Here is a 26433-nt window from a genome sequence, read left to right as displayed (position 1 = left end):
GGAATTGAAGATCAATCTAAAGGACATTGCTGTGTGCAACCTTGGAGAACTATCATAGGGACATTAAAAAGATTGTTTTTTTTCCATTTTATTTGAACATTTCTCTTTAGCAGATATAAAAACATTGAATGTGGGGAAAAGGCTAGTTGGATGACAGTCAAGCTTCATCCAATTGGATCGTGAGTCTTTTTGCTTTCCAGTTGGTGTATGCAGGCAGTACATCACAAGGATGGATGTGTTGGCTGGCTAACATTTGGAGCTTGGGGGCAAGTCGTGTGATGAAACCTCCAAGAATACATTTAATCACAGTTGGCAATCCTATCCAATATGGTTACAACACTGGCATCCACCTGACAAATAGAAAATTGGTCAAATATGTCCTGGCCACAAAGATTGGATCAAATCAAATGCAGTCAATTACCAGCCCATTAGTTTACTCTCAATCATTAGCAAATTGATGGAAGGTGCCACCAATTCAATCAAGTGGCATTTATTCACCAATAACCTGTTCACCAATGCTCAATTTGGGTTCACCAGGGCAACTTGGTTCCAGAATTCATTACCGCCTTGGTGCAAACATGGACAAAGGAGCAGATTCCAGAGGAGATTGACTGTCTTGGACATCAAAGCAGCATTTGACTGAATGTGGCTTTAAGGACCTTTAGCGAAAATGAAGTGCGTGGCTGCAGTGTTTACCACAGGAGTAACTTACCAAGGCTTCTTAAGCAACACATCCCAAAGCTGCAACCTCTACTACCTAGAAGGGCAGGGACAGCAAGTGCATCTGAACACCACCACTTCCAAATTCCTTACTATCCTGAATTGGAAATGTATGATTATTGCTTCATCATCACTGGCAGAACATCCTGGAACTCCCTTCCTAATACCAGGGAGTACCTTCAACACACAGACTACAGGAGCAGAATTTTCTCTTTAGTGTTCAGGGGCGGACCCTGCATGCCAACGCACAAAACAATGTGCAGTGACGTCAGGAGTGCGTCTCGACTTCATTCCGATCTTCTGTTCGGCGGACATGCGCCAGTGGTGGCTGCGGGCCTGCTGAACTGTCAAAGGCCTGTTAAGGCCTTTAATAAACCAATTGAATTAATTGATAGGGCTGCCCATTCAACCTTAAGGTTGGTGGGCAAGCGAAGAGCCCAAGCGGCCTTCATGTTTTTCATGACACTTCATTCAAGGGCGGGATGAGGTTTCAGGAAGGTTTTGTTAAATTAATAAATATTTTTTGCACATTTTATAAACATGTCCCAAATCATGTGACCCTGTCACATGAGGGGACATGTCTAAATAATTTCAATCTTTCTTTATTTTAAAGTTTCAAATTGAACTTAATCTCCCTGAGGCAGCTCCGTGTAATGGGAATCTTGCCCACCAGCTGTGGAAATGGTGAGAGCCCATGTCGCCTCTTTTAGGAAAGGCCCAGTCAATTAATCTCCATTCAGGCATTTACCCGTACAGTAGCAGGCCATCCCTGGGATCAAAGGATGAGAGCTACTCGGCTAATCAGGATGGCTACTGATCAGGCCAAAGATGACTAATGGCGATAGTGGGATCATGGGGGAGGCGGATTGTGGGGGAAGGGCGGTGGGGTTGATGTTGGTTCTCAGGCACTGGGTGCCTTTGAACGAGGTACCCCATTCCCGACCAGGAAGCCCACAAGCAACTACAACAGAGTTTGTTTGTCGTGTTCCTCTCATGGCGAGACCTGGATTAATACCAGTGTTGGCAAATGGGGCTCTTGAGTGAACATTAATTGCCCACTTAAGGATCCCAATTGCTGTTGGGGCAGGAAAGCCTTCCCACCTTAATCAGGGTTGAGGTGGGAAAGCGACAGGGGCAATCCTCCCTCCTGATTAAATGCTCTCCCTGCCACCAAAGTCGCCACAGGGGATGACACTATGTTTCTGTTCAAGTTTCTGGGTGACACTTTAACCTACAGCCTTCTGACTCCAAAGTGAAAGCATTACCATGAGCCACAGCTAACATTTAACAGAAGGTTTGGACCTGATCTGTTAACCTGGCATTCTCTGTTTTTATTTCTAACTTCCAACATTTTTTCTCAATACTTGGATTACTGCCAAAGTTGAGTAAATCTATTTTCCAATGGTATTAAGTCAGTAGTTGATAAATCCTAGTATATCCCATAAAAGTTTTGTGGAATATATCACTCACATTCTTCATGCTCTTCTGTTACATCTGTGCTTATACCACAGTATTCAGAATTACTTTTTGGATAGTCAGTTCCAGAATAAAGAGGGGTACTTCATGTCTTAAAAAGAAATGCACTCAGAAAATAGTGTGGAACATATATATATATATATATATATGTTTATAAAAAACACAAGTTTTATTTACATATTTTCATGCCTTTACTTACAAATCATTAAATTATACACTAAATTAATAGAAAATAGAACACATTAATAAAATTAAACCTGTATTACCAATTACAGTAGAGAAAAATTCCAATTTTTAATGTTGCCTTATTTGATATTTACACATTCTGTAGCTATACATTTTACTTGAAAAAGAGATTTTCATGTAGAATCAATTAGACTTCACATGGCATTTAATATAAAAATAAACCGTTGCTATTATATACAGAATGAACAAATTGCACTATTTCAGCACTAAAAAAATCAGTAAACCTATTATGGTTATCTGCTCAGATTTGAGAATGTTTGCTGGATACATTGATCAGTGAGTTATTACTTGGCAGGGTGTGGCCTGTGGATCCCACAGAATGATACTGTGGTACAATAACAAGAGTTATAGTTTCAGGTTAGTTACATGCAATTTTCTGATATACACTTTGCAGGCCTGCTGTTTTCGGTAAAAGTGCTTGATAGTATGTATCTTTCCGGAGTAGATCTCGGGGGAGTGAAGTGCTTTTCCCCAAAGTAGTAAGGTGCTGAGAAGTACTTGTGGAAGAATAAGTACTTGGCCCTCGAGAAGATGGATACCAGCAGCGATCTGAATGGCCAAGGATCTTGCACTCGCTGGTGCAGGACCATAAACCTGTCCAAGAGAAGTAATCAATATTTTTCATTATTCTTTTAACTACAATATTAACTGTTCAGTGCAGTTTACTGAAACTTGCAATAATTACAATGTTAACTTCCTCAGGCCTGACAGTTATAATTAAACCGCCACGGTTTGAATATAAAAAAATGATTACAATTATCCTGGAGTAAGGAGCTAGTGTGATGTGTACCATCTGTTTTCTGTAATACTACCTAAGGGGAGGGAAGAATAAAGGCCATGCTTATATTTATTTGGCAAATAGGGTGATTCTGCATAAATCTGATTGCATTCAAATTCATCAATAAATGTGTACAGCATTTTCAGTTTTACTACATCTCAAGCTCACTGATGCTTACTCCTTCTGCTCCAAACTGGTAGTACATGTGCACATCATATTGTTGTGACCTGAAAGATAACTCTAAAGCTGCAGTTATATTGCCACGAAAATGCGAAAAGCATTTTGATGTGTACTGATGCAAAAATGACCGTATAATTAGGAAGCCAGGTACCAAACTGATTCATATCTTCACTAAAGTTAAGCTCTAACAGAGGTCATTTCAGATTACATTAGATTGCAGTGAGTATCCATTCAAACCAAGCTTGAAACAGAATTATAAAAAGGTGCCCTTGGACTCTCTAAGAGATTTTCAAAATTTTATATGCAGTGATTTCCGTGAAAAAAGAATTTAATGCATACTTCCTCAACATTACAAATTAGATAGATAGGGAGCAGAGGAATGTGTAAACCAGAGATAAGCATGCTAGGCAAGTTCAAACGTGAGGGAAAACATTGGTATGATATGAAAAACATGGAATTAAATGTAAGAGTTTCACAATACAAATGTAACTCACGCAGTTTCATCAAGTCATGCAGGCCAGAAGGGATGAGCTTGCCTGGGATTTTAAGCAAAGCTCCAAATAAAGAAAAAATCTGATTTCATTTTAGTTTGTCCATTTTTCCCCTAACTTTCTAACGTTTCCCTTTTAGAAATAAAGACAATTGTTGGAAGCCTTGGAGAAAGATGGGGGGAGATTTAATGGAGCAGTTTAAAGTTATGACGGGTTTTGATGGAATAGATAGGGAGAAACTGGTAGGAGGGCTGATAACCATGGGAAACAGATTTAGGAAATAGGAAATCAAAAGAACCAGGGAAAAGAAAATGGAGGTTTATGGGGAAACACCAGGGGAGTTGGACTAATTGCATAACTCTAAAAGCTGGCATAGACAAGATGGGCCAAATGACCTTTTCCTATGCTGTATGTTTATGTGATTTATTAACTAGAACCCACCTCTGAAAGAAGCAAAGGCAAATACTACCTTTAAACATGAGCAAAAATCTATTAACATGACGGTGTTAAGAATAAAGTTAAAAAGTCTCCATAGGTACAATGGTTATAATGATAAAACCAATGTAAATTATAAGCAATATGAAACTCTCTCTTCAAGGTGGCCTCAACAGTTTCCCACAATGCGATACCATGTCAGTGACTTTATTCAAATTATATTTTAATTTGATACCATATCAGTGACTTTATTCAAGTTATATTTCAATCTTTGCATTATATTGAAAGCTCTCAGTACAACTGGTCCATCACCCAATTCACTTCTGAGGGCTATCCCAGAGATTTATTCATCAGAATTGTGCTAGAAATTGTTGGCTCACCATTGTGCTTTTGACTGAGGGCACTCCTTTTGTTCAGGCCAATACCACTGATATCGGAGTCACTATCATTAAAGTCACTGTCGCCTTTCCCACTGTCCTTCCCGCTGAATCTCTCCTGAGTTTGATGTGCAAGTTCGCTGAAAGGAAATGACAAAAGTTTAGCAATTATTTCTCCACTGTTCAAAAGGATATACTACTTAAATAATTAACTACAAACAATAACTTGGATCTTGACATGAGAACGTAAGAAATAGGAACAGGAGAAGCCCATTTGAGCCTTCAGCCTGCTCCACCATACAATATTATGACTAATATGCCATGGTTGACATGCCCTACCCCCCTCAAACAGTATAAATTTAATCTCACCTCCACTTTTCTCCAGCTCTGAAGAAGGGTCATACGGATTTGAAACGTCAACTCTGTTTCTCTCTCCACAGATGCTGCTAGACCTGCTGAGTTTTTCCAGTGTTTCCTGTTTTCGTTTCAGATTTCCAGTATCCGCAGTATTTTGCTTTTATCATGCCTGACCTGTTGATGGTCTTAATTCCACTTTCCTGTCTGCTCTCATGACCCTTAACTTCCTAATAGATCAAAAATCTGTCTAGCTCAGCCTTGAATATATTCAATGATCCAGTTTCCACTGCTCTCTGGGATAGAGAACTCCAAAGATTAACAACCCTCTAAGAAGAAATCCCTCCTCACCTCTATTTTTATTGGGAGGCAGCTTATTTTGAAACTGTGCTCCGTAGTTCTAGATTCCCTCATGAGGGGAAACATTGGCCCAGATCTTCCAGTCAGTGGCGATGCCACATGGGTTCCTGCTGACTGTGATTAAAGGTGCGCCCTTACATTTTTTGTCATTCAAACCAGGCCTCGCAATCCCAGAGTGAGGAACAAGTCATCATTGTAGGGGTCCAGGCAAAGGACTGGCCAGGAGAAGGAGCGGCAAGGCCGCACCCCTTTTGACATCAACAGATAACTCCCCTTAAGGTCAGCATGCTTTGCAGTATTCTGGTGGTTCTTCTTTAGGGTTTTCTTGGTTTTCTTTTAACTATTTCTGAAGATTCAAAGACTTTGCGGTGGGGGTGGGGGCGGAGGTGGTGTTGGAGTACTAATTGTTCAATTTAACTGAGTTTTTCGGCCTCCTGATACAGCTCCTGTTGTTAATCACTGTCAACCCAGATCCTATGCCTGTGATTAGCAGCCGGACTATCCTGAGGTAAATTCTTATATAAGCCCAACGCCAAGGTCAATGTCAGGGACGTTCTCGTGAAGGTTGGGGACCTGGTCAGTGTAATCCCGCCCAGCGTAAGTTTTAAGTTCCCAGGTAAATACTGCACATGTGTGCTGATCAGGACTTCCTCAGAGTCGTGACGTGCAAAAGTGGCAAAGGTCTCAACATTTGCCGCTGTTGCCATTGGGAGAACGGAGCCATTCTCTCAGCATCTACCCTGTCAAGCCTGCTCAGAATCTTGATGAAAGGATAATAATACAGATGCCGGAAATCTGAAATAAAAGCACAAAATGCTAGGAAAACTCAGCAGGTCTGGCAGCATCTGTGGAGAGAGAAATAGAGTTAACGTTTCGACTCGGTATGACTTCTTCAGAGCCTCAGAATCTGATATGTTTCAATAAGATTACTTCTCAGTCTTTGAAGTTCCGATGAGTATAGGCCCAACCTGCTCAACATTTCCTCATAGGACATTTCATCAATCCCAAGAAATCAACCAAGTGAACCTCCTCTGAACTGAATAAAGGTGCTTACCTTTTATTTAACGCAAATTGTTTGCCTTGCCAGATTGCGATTGGGTGAGGAGTTTGATTACCGAAACCAGAGACAGTGGGGAAACACTGGAAAAACAGAGACAGGAAGTGTTAACTCGGGGAAAAAGTCAGCACAGATACCATGGACAATGCCACCACTCTCATCATTGTGCAGTAACTGGCAGTAACTCACCTCCGGCTTTGCTGCTCTGCGGCTCTCTCCTGACAGGTAAACACCCGCTGTCTCTCCGCCAGTTTCCGAGGCCGCCGCTCCAGCACATTCCTTATCCTCCGAGCCACACATGGTGGAGACGCCGCCAGGATACCGCTGGACACCGAGACTGGCTGGGAAGCCGTCCCGGTTCCCTCTGGCCGCCGATGCCGAGGCTTTCACCCAGCTGCCCGGCTCCTTGCCTTTGCCGCAGGCGGTGGCGATGGTGATGATGGCCATCAACAAGGCGACGCAGCCGCCCGCCAGCACCACGATGATGATGAAGGACGTGTCCCAGCTCCGCTTCCCCGGGACCAGCGACCCGCCTCCTCCGGGAGGCACGGCAGCCACCGCCGCCGCCGTGAAGCTGAGGGTGACGGTGGCGGACAGCGGGGCGCGGCCGCTGTCACTAACGGCCACGATGAGCCGCAGGGGCCCGGTGGCGGGTGTGAGCGGGCGGCCGAGGTATATTTCTCCGGTGTCCGTGCGGATGGTGAAGAGTCCGGCCTGCTCCCCGCTCACGATCCGGTAGCTCAACTTCGCGTTCAGGCCTTCGTCAGCGTCCCGGGCCCGTACGCGCGTTGCTAGGTAACCGGAGGGCGCGTGGCCCGGCAGCGTGATGACGTCGGCGGCCGAGCCGTTGCTATGCAGCGGCTGGGTGACTAGCGGCGCGTTGTCGTTGCGATCGGCGATCCTCAGGCTGACGGTGGTCGAGCTGCTGAGCGGCGGGGAGCCGCCATCGGTCGCCTGGAGCCGTAGCTCGGCCTCCCGCAGCGACTCGCGGTCGAAGGAGCGGAGGGCGTAGATGGCTCCGGTGGCCGGGTCGACGGTGGCCAGGCGGGCGGAGGCCGGCTCCAGCAGGCGGTAGGTGAGCCGGCCGTTGAGGCCCAGGTCGGGGTCGCGGGCGAGGACGGTGGTGATGTAGGCCCCGGGCTGGTTGTTCTCCAGCAGCGACACCCGGTAGACGCTGCGGGAGAAGGAGGGCGCGTTGTCGTTCTCGTCGCCCACCCGGATGGTGTAGGGCCGGATGGTTTTGTGCGGGGCCGGGCCCTGATCCTCAGCCACTACCGTCAGGTTGTATTCGGCCTCCCGCTCGCGGTCCAGCGCCGCCGCCGTCACGATCATGTGGGAGCTGCCGTAGGCCGGCCGCAGCTGGAAATGTTGGTGTCCGTACAGAGTGCAGGAGACCCGGCCATTGTGGCCCGAGTCCCGGTCCGAGGTGCTGACCAGCGCCACGAAGCTGCCCTTGGCCGCCGCCTCGGTGATGTAGGCGAGGCCGGAGCTGCTGGAGGCCATCGGGGTGATGCTGATCTCGGGCGCGTTGTCGTTGATGTCGAGGACGCGGACGGTGACCTTGCAGCCGCTCCGAGCCGGGTTTGCCCCCAGGTCCTGAGCCTCCACGTCCAGCTCGAAGCTCGGCCTGCTCTCGTGGTCGAGCGGCCCTTCCAGGGTCAAGCGGCCGGACTGCGCGTCCAGGCGGAAGAGGCGCCGCACGTCGGCGGGCACCGCGGGGCCGAAGCCGTAAACCACCTCCCCGTTGAGGCCTTCGTCCGGGTCCACGGCCTCCAGCTCCAGCAGCACGGAGCCCAGCGGCGCATCTTCATCCAGCTCCACCAGGAAGGAGCTCTGCTCGAAGGCCGGCCTGTTGTCGTTCGAGTCCAGGACCCTGACCTGGAGCTGGGCTGTCCCTGTCCGGGGTGGTCTCCCTCCATCCTGGGCTCTCAGCTCCAGGCTGAACTGAGCTGCCGTCTCCCGGTCCAGCTCCTGGACCAGCACCAGCTGGGCACATTTCACCCCGTCCGCCCTGCTCTGCACCTCCAGCTCGAAGTGACTGTTCGCCGACAGTTGGTAGTTTTGCAGATAGTTGGCGCCGACGTCGGCATCGAGCGCCGGTTCCAAGGGGAGCCGGGTCCCCAGCGCCGAGCTCTCGGAGATTTCCACTGACATCTCCGGCTTGGCGAACTGGGGGCCGTTGTCGTTGATGTCCTTCACTTCGATCTCCACATGAATCAGGAGGAACTTCTCCCGGGAGAAGTTCACCACGTCGAAGACGAGCAGACAGGGCTCTTCCCCCTGGCAGAGCTGCTCTCGATCAATGCGCTCCCCGACCGTCAACTCCCCGTCACTTTCCCCAACTTGGACCAGGGACCAGTTTGACTTTTGCATCAATCGGAAACCGCTCGGGCCGCCAGCCGCCGCGTTTAGCTGTAAATCTGCGACCAGGTTTCCGATCACGGTGCCGGGCAACTCTTCCTCGTAGGTGGAATACTTGGCTGTTTTGCAGTCACTCATTGGAGCAATAAGTAGTACAAGAAGCAGAGAGCAGAGGTTGAAGGGACTGCAGACTGGAGCAGCAAACTTGCTTCTGTCTCTTTCGGAAGTCATCTTCTTACGTAGTTATTCTGTTCAGTTTTTAATGAAATTCGTTTTGAAAGTGGCAAGTCTGAGAATGCTCCCTTTTCCGCACTGTGAGTATGTACTCGCATGTACTTTAAGTACTAAAGTTAAAAGTATCTACTCAAATTTTGACTTAAGAATAAATTTCCAGTGTGGAATTTCCATGGGGCCCCGGGCTTTTTATTGACAAGTGTATGTAAATTTGACAATGGACAGCCAATCATATTTCGCGAGATTGGACAAACCGTTTTTCTGACTAAGGATATGAAGATATCCATAGATCGATTCTGGTGATGTTAAAAACCATAAATATGCAAAAGAAAAATTGTAATGTCTCGACTTAAATAAATGTACATATTCATCACCTATAAGGGAAGAAGCATATTTAAATTGGAAAGAAATACAATACTGAATGATTAGAATTAGCATTTTAGAAGGGTGGGTGCATTTTAATATGTTAACTGATTTGTCATGTTAAAGTTCTAAACTACACACTACTGTATATAAGTATCCCATATTAAAGCTGTAAATGTATAAGCTGATGTACCTAACTCTTTCACATATTAAAGCTATAAATCATAAACACTAATGTATGTAACTAGTTTCATATGTTAAAGCTGTGAACTATGTACCAGTGCACTATCGCTACCCATCCTTCTTGATTTGTCTTCAGCCTTTGACACAGTTGACAACACCATCCTCTTCCTTGTCCAATATTCTCCTTCATTGTCCAGCTGGGTTGGAGTTAGACTTCTCTCGCCTGTTTCATTCTTACCTATCCAGTCCTGCTCTAGGTTCCCCCCCGTTCCCATGTTTATCTCTGGAGGTCCCTGTGGATCACTTCTAGTCGTCTCCTCATCATACACTGCATCATTTGAAAACACGTCCAATTTCAAATGTTTGCTGATTGCAACCAGTTCTACCTCACCACCACACCACCTCTTGTGATCCCTCCACTCCTCATTTGTCATGCTACTTGTCTGACACCCAATATAGGGTGAGCAAAATTCCTTTAGATAAGCACTGGATTTATTGATGTTATTGTCTTTGGTCCCCACCATCAATTCCGTTCCCAATCACTGACTCTATCCCCTGCCTGGGCACTGTCTGGGCTGAACCAAACTGTTTGCAACATCTGTACACTATATGACCCTAAGTTCTGGCACCATATCCTTTTTATCATCAAGATCGCTTACTTCAACCTTAGTAATTTCCCCTGTCTTTGCCCTTGCTAAACCCATCTGTTGTTAAAATACTCATCTATGGTTTTATTATCTCTAAACTTGACTATTTCAATGCTCTTCTGGCTGACCTTCCAAACTCCGTAATCACCAGGTCATCAAAAACTCTGGTGCCTGTATATTAATTTTCAATAATTTTCATTTATCCATCTTCACTGTGTTTGCAGACTTTCACTGGCTCGGGTCCAGCCATGCTTTCAATTCAAACTTCTCATCCTGGTGTTCAAATCACTCTATGGGCTCCCTCATCCCAATCTTGGTAACCTTCTTACAATTCTTGGAACCCTGCATGATCTTTGTGTTCCTCTGATTTTGGCCTCTTGTGCATCACAATGAATACAGGAACAAACTAAATGGGTGTCTATCTGGTATGATAAGAAGAGACAATGCAGGAATCCTCCAGAAGTGTGACACTTGCAAATTAGTTTTCAGTGCGGAGGGTGATGATGATTTGGGGCAGCGCAGCTTGGCACTCTGGGGCAGATGTCTGACCAGGAAAGCGCACACAAGTGCATGCAGTTGTCATAGAGATTTTGACAGTGGTACGGACAGGCAATTCTGTAGCTTCTGACATTAGTTTCACCCCCCTGGTGCCAATACATAGGAAATAAAAGGACTAAAACCTACAAACAGCTTCAGGAACTAATGAGACTAAAGAACAAGATTGATTTTGGAATTAAGAATGAGAAGAGACAATATAAATTATATGGTATAATTTTAAAGTGGGTGCAACAACAATGTGGCCTAGTGGTTCACGAATGAAAATTTTTGAAAGTGGCAGGACAAATTGAGAAGGCTGTTTTAAAAAAAAACTGCAGGATCCTGGGCCTTATAAAGAAGTGCAGAGTACAAAAGCAAGCAAGTATTTCAACTTGTAGAATAAGTAATTATCCCTTAACTTGAGTTATTGTGCCCAATTTTGGATACCACACTTTAGGAAGAATGTTAAACCTTGGGCAGATTGCAGAGGAGATCTATGAGACCAACAACAGGGATGAGGGAAAACAAAAACAGAATTACCTGGAAAAACTCAGCAGGTCTGGCAGCATCGGCAGAGAAGAAAAGAGTTGACGTTTTGAGTCCTCATGACCCTTCAACGGTTCTGTTGAAGGGTCATGAGGACTCGAAACGTCAACTCTTTTCTTCTCCGCTGATGCTGCCAGACCTGCTGAGTTTTTCCAGGTAATTCCGTTTTTGTTTTGGATTTCCAGCATCCGCAGTTTTTTTGTTTTTATAACAGGGATGAGGGATTTCAGTTATATGGGGAGATTAGAGAAACTGGGATTATCTGTCCTGCAGTAGTGAGAAGGGAGATTTAATAGAGAAGTTCAAAATTATGAAGTAAATCAGAAAAAACTTCTGGCAGGAGGTCGGTAAACTCAGGACACATAGTTAAATGAATTGGCAAGAGAATTTGGGAAAATTAGATTTTTATTTACATAGTGAGCTGGAATGATATGGAATGCACTGTCTGAAAGGATGGTGGATGCTATTCAATAGTAGCTTTCAAAAGAGAACTGGATACATGTTTTGTAAGGAACATATCTTTTTATTTCTGTTGGACTGTGGATTAGAATTAAAATGGCTGCAGGTTGAAATGCATGTCCACTGGAACAGGATGAGAGATGTATACAATTTTGCAGTCCTGGGATGGAGTATGCCATGAAAGACAGGATGGTGCCGGAAAGGAGTCCTGGACCAAGGGAGCTGCCTGACAACATAATTTTAATAGACTCCTGACCAGGTGACCAGGGTTTGTGTGAAGAGCAGTGCAGCTGATTAGCTCCTAGCCTGAAAGGGAAAATACCTAAAACCTCTCCTGTATGTGGGAGATTCCAGTAATTCCACAATAATAGCTAGCTGGCTTTTCACCTCATATCTCTATAATCTGCTCTCTCTTTGAAAACCCCTGTCAAGAGGCAAAGGGGAAAATCACTGTTAGAAAAATTTAAAGGCAAGTGTTCAACCAGTGAACTAAATACTGGAAGTGCTGGAAGACTGCCTCGTGTCATCAACAAGAACTGAAAGGAATTTGGAAGACATCGATCAAAATCAACCCATCGAATCCTGCACTCTGGAATTGGTGCTATTGAACTGTTTTAGCCCACCCTCAAAGTCCATGTTTGTATGTGTCGTGTGTGTGTGTCTTGTATGTGTATCTATAGGGATTTAAGGGGGTAGAGTTTAAGTTATAGTGTTAGAAACTAGCAGTTCATATTCCTTTCTTTTGCTACTGGCTAGCAAAAGTTTGTTCAATTAACATATATTTACTTATTAAGTTTACAAACCTGGTGCTCACATTCTATTAACCTCAATTAAACAGTTAGGTAGAATTGGGGCAATCTGGTAGTTTGATCAAACTTTTTCACATTTGTTGCAGCTTGACAGCGCACTATCCCCAGTGGGTTGTAACAATTTGAAAAGGAAACGTGCATGGTTTGAGGAAAGAGCAGCGGAATAGAACTAACTGGATAGCTCCTTTCAAAGAGCTGACACGGGCATGATGGGCCAAATAGCCTCCTTTTATGCTATGTGATTCTATATGTAACTCTAGTTTCACATGTTAAATATGTAAACTAATACATTTTCTGCACAATTTCACATGATTAAAAGTGTAAACCAAATGCAATAACGTACATAACTGGTTTCACGTGTTAAAACTGTAAGGGAACCAGCATGGGTCTGTAATGGCTAGGTCATGTATAATAAACCTAGTTGAATTTTTTAAGATCACTAATGTGGTAGATATGGGAGTGGCTGTGGATGTTATTTATATGGACTTCCAGGAGACATTTGGCAAGGTTCCACATAAAGCTGTTAACAAAAGTGAGAGCACATAGAATTGAATATACCCTATTAGCTTGGATAAGGATTGGTTAGGAGGTGGGAGAGAGAGTGTTGGGTATGTGCTCAAAGTGACCAGTGTTATTCCCAGGGATCTTAGTTTTCCCCAAATGACTTCGATGAAAGAATAGAGAGACAAAAATCAAATTAGGTGCCACAGTAAATAGTGTAAATGGGAGCAGAAATTTGCAAAAGAACATTGATAGGTTAAGTGTGTGGATAGATAGAACAGTAATAGTTGGAGTTAAATGTGGGGAACTGAGGCATCCACTTTGGACCTAAGAAAGATAGATCAATATTTTCTAAATGATGAGCAGCTGAGATCTGTGGAGGAACAGCTAGATTTAGGGGCCCACAATATGCTAGTGGACATTCACAAAAAGAGTTTAGAAAGCAATCTTGTGTTAATATTTATCTCAAGGCAGCTGGAATGCAAAGGGGTGCAGGTTATACCACAGTTATATAAAGCTCTGGTTCAACCTCATTTAGAGCACACTTCAATTTTAGCAATGAGACTTCAGGAAAGATATTTTGGAGAGGGTGCTGTGCAGGTTCATCAGAATGATACGGAGGGCTGAAAGGGCCCCTATGAGGACAGGTTACATAGACTGTATTCCCTTGAGTATTAAAGATTAGAAAGTGATCTAATAATTAAAGGAGGTAATAAGGTGGATAGAAAGTATTTCTCCACTAGAGGAGGTCTAGCACAATGGTGCATAACCTTAAAAATAGAGAAAGGCCGTTCAGAAGTGATGTAAGGAAGTATTTCTTCACAGTAGTGAAAATAGTAGTGGAAATCCACAGTGGTGGAAATCTGGAACTCTCTCTCCCCCCAAAAAAACTGCTGAGGTTAGGTGAATTGAAAATGTCAAAGTGAGATTGATAGACTTTTGATGGGCAATGGCTTTAAGGCTTACAGAATCAAGGCAGCTGGATGCAGATGATACCGATTAGCCATTGTCTAATTGAGTGGTGGAACAAGTTGAAAAAGCTTTCACATATTAACGCTGTAAATCATAAACACTATTGTACATGACCCTGGTTTCATATTAAAGCTATAAACCATATGCACTAATGTTTGTAACTCTTTTCACACAATACAGCTGTAGCCCATAATTAATTTATGGAACTATTTTCACATTTTAAAGCCGTAAGCCATATGCACTAATGTGCACAACCCTAATTTCACGTTAATTTTGTAAACCATATTTCTCATGTAATGCTGCAAATTGGTGACTACAATCAAAAACATGTCAGGTTCCATATGTGTGCTGATGACACCCAACTTCACCGTCGCTTTCTCTCTATCATGGTGCTTGCATGACATCTATAAGAACATAAGAAATAGGGACTAGGGTAGACCATTCAGTCCTTGGAGCCAACTCTGCCATTCCGTAAGATCATGGCCTGCCTTTTACCTCAATTCTGATATCCCACCTTATTCCCATATCTCTTAATTTCCTTAGCATCAAGATTGGATGAGCAGAAATTTTCTCCGCATTGGGAAGACCAAAGCCATTGTTTTCAGTCCCCTCTGCAACAACTCCATCACTATCTGAGGCAGAACCAGGTCATTTGCTGCCTCAGCATCCTATTTGCTCCAAAGCTGAGATTTCAACAATATATCCTTGCCATCATCAAGACTACCTACTTCTAAGTTTGTGGAATTGCCCATCTCCACGCTTGCCTCAGCCCCATTTGTTGTTGAAATGCTCATCCATGCTTTTGTTACCTCTAAACCTCAAAATTTGAATAGTTGAGTGTTCTTCTAGCCTGTCAGCAACCTTGCACTGTGCATAAATGTGAGTTCATCCAAAATGTTGGTGTTTGTATTCTAACTCATAACAAGTTTCTTTCACCCATCACCTCTGAATTATTTTGGCTTGCTGACCTATTTTGGCTCCCTATCTGGCAGCGCTTTAATTTTAATTCTTATCCTTGTTTTCAAATCCTTCCTTGCCTCCTCCCCTCCCTAACTTCTAGCCTCTTCTGGCCCCATAACTCTCTTTGTACTGTTTCCATTCTGGTTTCTTATACATCCCCAATTTTCATTGCTCCACCATTGATGGTCGTGCCTTCAGCTCCTTAATCCCTAAACTCTGGAATTACCTTCTTAAACCTTGCTAGCTTTACTGCTTTAAGCCACTCCTCAAAACATACCTCTTTGACCAAGTCTTTAATCAGCTATCCTAATATCTCCTTATGTGGCTTGGTGTCAAACTTTATTCAATAACCTACTCTTGTGATATTAAAGACACTGGATGAATGCAAGCAGTTGCTGTTGTTCAAGCTGTAAATAATGTCTGCTAATGTATGTAACCTTTTATTATTCTTTCATGGAATATGGGCATCACCGATAAGGTTAACATATATTACCCATCACTAATTGCCTTGAGAATGTGGTGAACAATGTTCCCTCTAATTTCCCTTTGCTGTGCGAGCATCTTTGTTGCACTGCACCATCTCTTTTAGATTGCCACATAGCTGTGCATGCATCTTAAAGTGCTAGTATGTCCTGCTTGTCCTCTGCACGGCATATACCCAATTGCTATACAGCCTGCATCAACACAATTTAAAGGGATCATTGGTAGTGAGCTGCCTTCTTGAATTGCTGCACTCCGTGTGGTGAAGGTACACCCATAGTGCTGTTAAGTAGGGAGTTCCAATGATAATGAGGGGCAATGATATACTTCCAAGTCAGGTTGATAGGTGATTTTGATAGGAACTTGTAGGTGGTGGTATTCCCATACATCTGCTACCTTAATTGTTGAGCAGGTTTATGCTAAGTGCAGTTTGATAGCACTGTAGATGACACCTTGCATCACTTTTCTGTGGATGGAAATTAGATGGGATGGTAATTAGCTGGATTGGATTTGTGCTAGAGTTATAGCTGTACTGGCTTGAGGCTTGGCTCGTTCTGGAGAATAAGTCTTCAGTGCTATAGCTGGGATGCTGTCAGGGTCCATAGATTTTGTAATATTCAATGTGCTCAGCTGTTTCTTGATATCACATGGAGTGAATCTAATTGGCTGACATTTGTGATGGCAGAGAGCTCAGGTGGAGACCATGATGGATCATTCACTTGGACTTCTGCCTGAATATGGCTACAAACAAATTAGCCTTGCACTATGTGTTGTTTTCCACGAATTAAGGATGGGGATGTTCATGGAGCCTCCTCCTCCTTTTAGTTCAATTGTTCACAATTACAGGACTGCAGAGCTTTGATCTGACCAGATAATTGTGGGATTGCTTACTCTGTCAATGCTGACATTGTCAAGGTTGACATCTCATTTTTAGGTATGCCTGGTGCTGCAACTGGAATACTCTCCTACACGATTGAACTCAGGTTGGTCCCTTGGCTTGATGTTAATTGGAGAGTGAGGTCTGTGTCTGGCCGTGAGGTGATTGATTGTGGTGGAATACAATTTTGCTGCTGGTGACCCACAGCACCTCACGGATGCCCAGCTTTGAGTTTCTTAGCGCTGTACTGAATTTATCCCATTTAGCACAATGGTAGTGCCACACAACATGATGAAGGGTGTTTCTCGGTGTGAAGGTGGGACTTTGTCTGCATAAGGACTGTGCTGTGATCACTCCCACCAACACTGTCATGGGTAGATGCATCTGCAACAGGTAGGTCGATGAAGACAAGGTCAGGTAGGTTTGTCACTCGTTAGATTTTTCACCACTTGTCAGAGGTGCAGTCTGGCAAATATGTCCTTCAGGATTTCAGCTCGGCCAGTTGTGGTGCTACTGAGCCACTCTTAGTGATGGACTTTAAATCCTTTACCCAGAGTACATTCTGTGCTTTTGCCACCCTCATTGATTCTTCCAAGTGAAGTTCAACATGGAGGAGTACTGATTCATCAGCTGAAGGTGGGCTATAGGATGTGATCAGCAGATTTATTTGCCCATCTTTGACCTGGTGCCATCAGACTTCATGGGGATTAGAGTCAATGTTAACATGTCCATGGGTCACTCCCTCCTGACTATACGACCCCTAGGGATGATGATGGAGGATTCTGAGATGAAAGATATGAATCTATGAGTATGATTATGTCAGGTTGTTGCTTGACTAGTCTGTGGGACAGCTCTCCCAATTTAATGTTAGTGAGGAGAACTTTGCAGGGTTAACCTGGCTGTTGTGCCTGGTTGTTGCTCAGGTCGTTGTCAGCAGTCCATCCAGTTTGATTCTCCTTGAAACTTTCTCCTAACAGTTTGGTACATTTCAGTTGTTAATTTCACGTGTTGAAGTGGTAAACCTTATACACCTATTGAATTATGTAAGCATATGCACATACAAATTAGAAGCAGGAGTGGGTCACTTGACCCCCCGAGCCTGCTCCATCATTCGATAAGATCATGGCTGATCTGAATGTAACTTCAACCACACATTCCCGCCTACCCCCAATAACCTTTCACCCCCTTGTTAATCAAGAATCTATCTAGCTCTGTCATAAAAATATTCAAAGGCCCTGCTTCCACAGCCTTTTGAGGAAGAGAGTTCCAAAGACTCTCAACCCTCTGAGAGAAAAAAATTCTCCACATCTGTCTTAAATGAGCGACCCTTATTTTTAAACAGTGACCCCCAGTTTTAGATTCTCTGCAAGAGGAAACATCTTCTCCACATCCACTCTGCTACGACCCCTCAGGATCTTAAAGGTTTCAATTAAGTTGCCTCTTACTTTTCTAAATTCCAGTGGATACAAGCCTAACCTGTCCAGCCTTTCCTCATAAAACAACCCACCCACTCCTGGTATTAATCTAGTAAACCTTCTCTGAACTGCTTCTAATGCATTTAAATTTTTCTTTAAATAAGGAGACCAGTACTGTACACAATACTCCAGATGTGACCTACCAATGCCCTGTACAACTGAAGCATAACCTCCCTACTTTTGTAATCAATCCCCCTCACAATAAAAGATAACATTCTATTAGCTTTCCAAATTACCTGCTGTACCTGCATATTAACCTTTTGTGATTCATGTACTAGGACACCCAGATCCCTCTGAATCCCAGAACCCTGCAATCTCTTATCATTTAAGCTTTTTTTTTTATTCGTCCTGCCAAAATGAACGATTTCACATTTGCCCACTGTATACTCCATTTGCCAGATCTTTTAAAGTCCTGGTTAAAACTAGATTATTTAACCTGGTTGGAACTTTTTATTACAAAACAGTCCCATATTGAACTTTAGCTTTATTTATTTGGGTTTGCATGCGCTGATTTAGTTTGTGAGAAATGCTGAAATTTGCTTCAATACTTCTTTGTTAATTTTTGTTCGTGTATTTCACTTTTCTAGCTGATCTCTTTGGCCATAGTAGCCTGAATAGAAACTAGTGGCAGGTGAAGAACAACCGTTTCTAATGGGATTTAGTTTAAGCATTAGCAGATTTAGCGGGGTTTCAATGGTCAGATTAGTTCAATCGCTTATGAAAGTCTCGTTAGCAGTACGTCTATAATAGCCTGGCAGGGCACCCCATTTGAGGCATCAATGTCTGTTTTATTTCAATGCAGCAAACCAAAAGGATACTCGACAATTTCCACAGAGGACCCGCGCTAAGTTTAATATAATGAGCAATCGCCACATGTATCCATTCTGTATTTCTAAGCAGACACAATCAACTGCCCTAACTCTTTGACTAAACGATGATGTATGCTGAATTGAATACAATTGCGTTGGATATTAAAATACATTTAGTGATCCACCCCACAGATATGCCTGTTACGCCTATCTCGGGACTTTATTTCCCACCTTTCGTGCACGCTAACACTTGGCTCCTTTTTTTTACACAGAGACAAAACATCAGTAGGCGGTTCGGATTGTTCAACCCGAGGGAATGAAACCATCTGCCATAAGAGCTAAAGAATCAGGAAACGGGTCGCGTGATAGTATTTGTGTTGCACTGTATACTGAGCTCAATTTAGCGGCACGAAATGCTTGAAGCTGAGGCATCTCGGAAGCTTTGGTTGTGCCTTTCAAAATGTCTTGTTATTTGAATTTATGTAATTGAGTCCAAAGCACGCTTTGTGGATGCATGGGTAGATATATATATATATCTACATTTGCACTCTTCCGCAACAATTCGAAAGGCACTGCCAGACGTAAATACCACCCATTGGTTAAATGTTACCAATAATAAATGTTTAAAAAGATGAACTAACTTTTTGGAAGAACTGTGTTTGCTTACAATTGACGTTAATATGGGACGGAGATCCCAGCCACTTATGGAAACAAATTAACATTTCAGAATATGACCAACACAAATCCACCCCATAATACCATCCAAGTGAAAGTTAGAAGAGATTGTTTAGTGACAGTGGCTAATAATTGCAAGAATCGCTTAAACATGCAGGAAAAATAGAATATAGGTTTAGTGGATTCTTAACATCCCTGTGAATTCCATTCAACTGTAAGCTATGTACATATCGTATTACGATATGTATCGCATACAGTATTTATTGTAACATTTCAAGTGTTTAAGTACTATCGAAATCGCGTTTAAAGTAATTAACTGGAATGAGGCCACGCGAGTGGAACGAGACTGGTTTATTGGAAATGGTTTGAGTTTCCCAGGGATGGACCGAGGATTATGTAGACGGGTATGTGAAAGGCCTCCTCACTATCCGAATCCCTGCAGCGAAAACTTTTGCCGATCACTTGTCTAAAGAACAAAAGAAGGGCTTAATCGTCTCGTTATCACATCAAAAGAGAACGGAGCCATCTCAAAGGCTCATTTTCCAAGTAACTTAGCAGACAACTGCCCAGTGATCACGAGAGTAAACATGGGCACAATAGGCCCATTCCTTTCAGGAAAAGCAAATGCTAGATGCCAAAAAGTTGGATTTAGCCGGACTGTGTCTAATGCTGGTATTGTGCAAAACGCGTGCAGACAGCGAGCTTGAAATAAAATCACGTGACGAACAGGACTTTGCTGCTGATTTAAAGATAACTTGCTTTTTTTTAGCAGTTTATAGTTGCAGGTCAACCTGACAAAATTTAATTACTGATATAAAGCAAAATAAAAGAAAAAATACCCGGGGATTTGTTAAACTAATCGGTTTAGTTCTTTCACTAAGCAGTTTATTTAAATTAGCTTTTTTGTCTGAGACAAGCCTGGCTGTACAGATGAAGTTCTGGGGAACGCAGATTGTTTATAAACAGGCTAGTTTTTCCTTGATCTGGGTGTTGTGAGGCCTGCCTTTGTTTTTGTTAACCTACATAAAGAGCCTATACAGTAAGCATGTTATCTCCACATCCCTCGCTCCAAATGAACTATAATGTGCCCTGGCAATCATCTGTCAACATTCTGGCTCACAAAAATAAGTCACTCCATATGTGTCAAATGTTTCTTTTTTCAGTTCAGAATTATTGAATAGTAAGATCACCCAAGATCCCCGGTGTGATAGTCGCTTTGGGGCTCCTGCGAGATCTGGGATTCACCTATCACTGATGCGTCCCTTGCTCTATTAAACAAAACAACAAAAAATGCAGGAACTGGTAGGTCAGAATATGTATTATTATCCATTATGTAACTCCTTTAGCTATGCTGTCTAGGCACTTAAATGCACTGAAATAGCAGCAGTGTTTTAAAGCAAACAATGGGATTCATGTTCACCTATTTCAAAATTAAAAACACTTTTAAATATTAAATGCTAGATTTTAGTTACCAGCAAAAATGCCTCTGAAACGTTATCCCCACCACAAAGAAAGTTTTTTCCATTGGCCGTTAATCATTCATTACTTTATTTAATTGGCAAGATCGGAACTTGTATACTTAGACGTCTGAAATATAATGTGACCTCCTGACAGTTACTTGCATCAGTCGTCAGTGTGACTACGAATAAGGAAACAAAAAGGGCAGCAGCACAAAGCCCACCTCTTCAAACTGAAGCGTAATGTAATGAGTGCATTTCTACACTGTCACTAGCATCGGAGACATTGGTTTAAAAAAAACTTACATTTATTGTATGAAATGTGAGAATAGAATTGTGAGCACTTTCTGAAACAAGTTGATCTGGTGACCCTAACCAGGATTCTGACATACTGATTCAAGTCAATGTAAGCTATGAAGCGCTAAGTGAACAAAAGGTGTGTACGTATGAATGGGGTTGGCGGTGAGAGAACTGGGGAGCCACGACTGATGGGCACATTCAGCATCCAAGAAAGGCGTCTCAAATCCTCCTTAAATCATCATTGAAAAGTCATTAGAAATCTGGCAGGAGCCTCTGCACAGATTGGCGAGAAATAGAACAAAGCACTAACGTCTTCACATGATGGGAAAGTGAATAAGTGGAGACAATTTTAGATGAGTTTTGAAAAAAATTGAGGTCCCATATAACGAACCCTATAAAAAAGGCAGACCGAACCACACATTACAAAACAATACTACCATTGACTACATAGGTTTATGACAACTGATGCATTTGTGAAACGTATTTGTTTCTGTCAAACTTTGTAAAATTAGCATCGCCATATTTTAATCGGGAAGTTTTCTTGTTCGGTAAGCGTACAGCAAAAGGGTGGATGCTGAAGGGAAGGAACCAACGTTCCTCCGACTTAGCCAATTATATCAAAGAATAAAATATTTAATACTCTGAGAAAAATATTTCATACTCGGAGCCTAAGTTGCTGGAAAACTTCCATACAAATATATCACTTAAGTGGATGCTGGAAATCTGAAAGAAAGACATAAAGTGCTGGAAATATTCAGCCCAGAGCAGAGCATGAGTTATATTTGACTGGAAACGTTAACTCTGTTTCTCTCTCCATAGATGTTGCTAGACCTGCTGAGTATTTACAGCACTTAATGTTTTAAAAGTACTTAAGGGAGCCATGCATCTCTAAGGATTAGAGTCCATTTAACCAGCATTGAGTAGAATTTGGTTGCTTTAAATGATTTATATCTGCTGACTACCAAATTGAGGGGCCCTGTGCATATTGGATAATGTTCCAATACAAGGTTTCTCCTGTAATCTCGACTGGAGTCTTAATAGAATTACAAAACTTAAAGGAACTGCACTTGTTTACATATCATAATGAACTGCATCAGTAACCACCATGACTAGAGTTTAAGCAATCTGCTTATTTGGTTAACTATTCTCTTCGGACTGTATTCTTAACAAGAGGAAAGAAAAAGTTGCTCATTTGTATTATACCCGATTTGACAGATGCTATATCAATCAAAAGTCAAAAGACTCCTAAAAGAAATCTTCAAATAGAACATTTGTACATTATTGTTTTTTTAAGGTTACTCCCTCTCTGGGTCCATTGAAGACTTGCCACAGAGCCCCTGACAAGAGCTTGTACATGGGGACACTGTTGCACTGCAGCTACCACATGGTTCTGACTGGCCAGTCATATTGCAAGGATTCACAGGTTGACAATCAACCTACGTGGCCACATTATGAGTGCACCTTCTGTGGCCATCAAGTCCTGGGGTGGGACTCAAACCCAGAGCTTCTGACACAGAGTAGGGATGCTACCCACTGTCCCACAAGACCTCCTTCTAAGGTTGCTTTAATCGAAGTCACATGGATCTCTGAAGTTGATGTGCACATGGAAGTCTAGAACAATACTAAAACAAAGTGCTGGAAATGCTCAGCAGATCAGACAGCATCTGTGAAGACAGAAACAAAGTTATCATTTCAGGTCTGTGACCTTTTATCACAAATTAGATGCTGCCTGACCTGATGCATATTTCCAGCAATTTCTGCTTTTGTTTTAGATGTCCAATATGCAGTATTTTATTTTTGTTTTAGAATTGCACTATGCAAGGATCATTTATTTAACATACAATATCAGTCGAAAAGTTTCAATATCCAGTATGCTAAGGTATATAAATAATAAAAAGGTGGGGTTACTTTGATTATTTGATAGATTATTTCAGTTTTACAGACAGAGGAGGACCGGGGGTACACATTCAAACTACACAACAGCATGATTAGATGTTATGTTGTTTTCCTTTTGCTGGAGAAAAGTGAATATTTGGAATATGTTACTGACTTGTGTGGTGGCTGCTATCTCTGCACACCATCAAAAGAGAGCTCAACCAATTATTGACTATATAAGAGATCAAGCCATATAAAATGTACAAAAGCAAAGATGCTTAAAATCTTAAATAAAAGCAGAAAATGTTGTAAATACTCAGCAGGTCAAATAGCATGTGTGGAGAGAAGACGTGGGTTAATGTTTCAGGTACACTTGGATGCCAAATGATAGTGACTTTAAACAGTCACTTTTTTCTGAAGAAAGGTCATTGACATGAAGCCTAAGTTGTTGAAAATTTCCAGCATTTTCTGTTTTTATTTTACATAAAAGGCAAGTGGTTTTACAGTTACCATGATCTCCTAGACTTGTTTCGATCATCTTCAGGGATTGAAGAGGAATTTTCTACATTCTATTTTACCTTATTGGCCTTGGAGATTTTTGAGTTATTTTTCCTCTCCCAGGATATTGTATGGTTGCTAGGTATGGTTGTTTAGCCATAATTTTATAGAAATATTGACTGTGAGGTAGGTCTAATGCACCAGCTGGTCTTTTCCTACCCATCATTTTCAGATGTACATATCCAGAAATATTTAGTGGATAGATTTCCAGATTTCCTCTACACTTTGTGTGAAAAGTACATCCTGATATCACTCCTGAGTGGCCTAGCTCTAATGTTAATATTGTGCCTTGTGATTCTGGAGCTCTCCATCTGAGGAAGTTGTTTCTTTTTATCTACCTATCAAATCATTTTGTCATATTAACCATCTCAATTATATCATTAATCAACCTTCTTTTTTAAAGGAAAAAAAGCAAATTTATATAATCTGTTCTTGTAATTTAATCCATTAGGCATGTGTTCTTGCACGGGCAGATGTCTACTCCTGAAAGTAATTTTTTTTGGTGTTAAGAGAGCACTGAGTTTTCATAACACTTGAATATTTCATTCTGCACTTTAAAAGTTCACACTTTTTTATTCGTTAATGGGATGTGGGTGTCACTAGTTAGGCCAGCATTTATTGCCCATCCCTAATTGTCCTTGAGAAGATGGTAGTGAGCTGCCTTCTTGAACCACAGCAATCCATGTGGTGTAGGTTTACCCACAGTGCTGTTAGGAAGGGAGTTCCAGAATTTTGACCCAATGACAGTGAAGGAAAGGTGATATATTTCCAAGTCAGGATGGTGTGTGGCTTGGAGAGGCACTTCCAGGTAGTAGTGTTCTCACCTGTCTGCTGCCTTTGCCTTCTAGATGGCAATGGTCATGGGTTTGGAATGTGCTGTCCAATGAGGCCTGGTGAGTTCCTGCAGTGCATTTTGTAGATGGTATACACAGCTGCCACTGTGTGTTGGTGGTGGAGGAAGTGAATGTTTGTGGATGGGGTGCCAATCAAGTGGGGTTACTTTGTCCTGGATAGTGCCAAGCTTCTTGAGTGTTGTTGGATCTGCACTCATCCAAGAAAGTGGAGAGTATTCCGACACACGCTGACTTATGCCTTGTAGATGGTGGACAGGCTTTGGGGAGTCAGAAAGTGAGTTACTTGCCACAGGATTTCTAGCCTCTGGCCTGCTCTTGTAGTCACAGTATTTATATGGTTAGTTCAGTTCAGTTCTGTTTCTGGTCAATGGTAACCTCCAGGTTGTTGATAGTGAGGGATTCAAAGATGGTAATGCCATTGAATGTCAAGGTGCAATGGTTAGATTCTCTCTTGTTAAGCATAGTCATTGCCTGGCATTTGTGTGGTGCGAATGTTACTTGCCACTTGTCAGCCCAAGCCTGGATATTGTCCTGGCTGCATTTGGACAGTGACTGCTTCTGTATTTGAGGAGTCACAAATGTTGCAAACATCAGCAAACATTTCCACTTCTGACCTTATGATGGAAGGAAGGTCATTGATGAACCACACCACCCTGAGGAACTCCTGCAGTGATGTCTTGGAACTGAGATGATTGACCTCTGTCAGGTAGATATAATAATTTTCATTATCTTATTGGAATTTATTGTAAATTAGAGTAATGGTGGGATCTCTCTCTGTGTGTGTGTCTGTGTGTGTGTGACTTAATTGAATTAAAGGCAGCTGGTCTGAAGGCTTTGATGTATCGTAAGATAAGCTAGGTTTGAAATAATAAGTAGGTCAACATAGGTGTAAAGGGAATATTTGCATTTGTAAATAAACTAGACTACCTTGAATTCAAAAGAGGTGAAATGCTGTACCTAGCCAGAAGTTAAAAAAGTGTGTTTATTTTTTCCCAAAGATTACTGGTAAAATTGGTACTATGATAGATTTTATTATTAGGGAAGTAAAGTCCAAAGACATAGTGAAACAATGGGAATTTGCTTACAAGGGGGAAAATATGCATTAAGGAAAGAAGGCTGTGCGTAAGGGCAGGCATTCTAAGATCTAACACAGGTGTGAAAAGCCTCCAGCATCTAATCCTCAAGCTGCTATCTTCAAGGAACTGAAACTGAGATAAGCTTACTTTGAATTCGACTGGTCTGGGTATTATGTGTCACTTTGCCTGGGTCTTTTAAAATCTATGTGTCTTACAGTTGCCTTAATAAAAGTGTAACTAGGAGTTAGATTAACTAGGGGATTTAGAAGTTATCATAGTAGTAATTTGTAGATCTATGTATGTACTTAAAATCATTTTTTCTATTACATGCATAGACATTTACAGCACAGAAGGAGGCCATTCGGCCCATTGTATCTGTGCCGGTCAACAAAGATCTGACTGCTCTAATCCGATTTAGCAGTGCTTGGCCCATAGTCCTGGAGGCTATGGCAATGCAAGTGAATATATAAATACTTTTTAAATGTTATAAGAGTTTCTGACTAAACCACCTTTTCAGGCAGCGAGTTCCAAACTCCCACCCACCACCCTCTGGGTGAAAAAATTTCTCCTCCACTCCCCTCTTAGCCTTCCACCTCTTACCTTAAATCTATGCCCCCAGGTTATTGACCCCTCTACTAATGGAAAAAGTGCCTTCCTATCCATACTATCTATGTCCCTCATAATCTTATGCACCTCTATCAGGTCCCCTCTCAACCTTCGCTGCTCCAAGGAAAACAACCCCAGTTCATTCAATCTTTCCTCACAGCTCAGACCCTCCAGCCCAGGCAGCATCCTGGTAAATCTTCTCTGCATCCTCTCCAGTGCAATCACATCCTTTCTATAATGTGGTGACCAGAACTGCATGCAGTGCTCCATATGTGGCCTAACCAGAGTTTTATACAGTTCCAGCATAACCTCCCCGCTCTTGCATTCTATGCCTCAGCTAATAAA

The 26433-nt window shown here is 42.4% G+C and overlaps 1 protein-coding gene across 1 annotated transcript; it reads right to left on the bottom strand.

Annotated features, from left to right (window-relative positions):
- Nucleotides 1-2316: 2316 nt before the first annotated feature.
- On the bottom strand, nucleotides 2317-9066 carry LOC121283917 (protocadherin-8-like). Its single transcript, XM_041198719.1, has 4 exons — nucleotides 6664-9066; nucleotides 6472-6557; nucleotides 4707-4843; nucleotides 2317-3036 (listed from the first exon to the last, which is right to left on the bottom strand). Exons 1-4 carry the CDS (start codon nucleotides 9064-9066, stop codon nucleotides 2801-2803), a joined length of 2862 nt encoding a protein of 953 aa, XP_041054653.1. The 3' UTR covers nucleotides 2317-2800.
- Between the last annotated feature and the right edge of the window lie 17367 nt (nucleotides 9067-26433).

Source organism: Carcharodon carcharias, chromosome 11, assembly GCF_017639515.1.
Source record: "Carcharodon carcharias isolate sCarCar2 chromosome 11, sCarCar2.pri, whole genome shotgun sequence".
NCBI classification, from domain to species: Eukaryota; Metazoa; Chordata; class Chondrichthyes; order Lamniformes; family Lamnidae; genus Carcharodon; species Carcharodon carcharias.
Note: the sequence above shows the minus strand (reverse complement) of the source record. Positions and strands in the feature narration are given on the sequence as shown.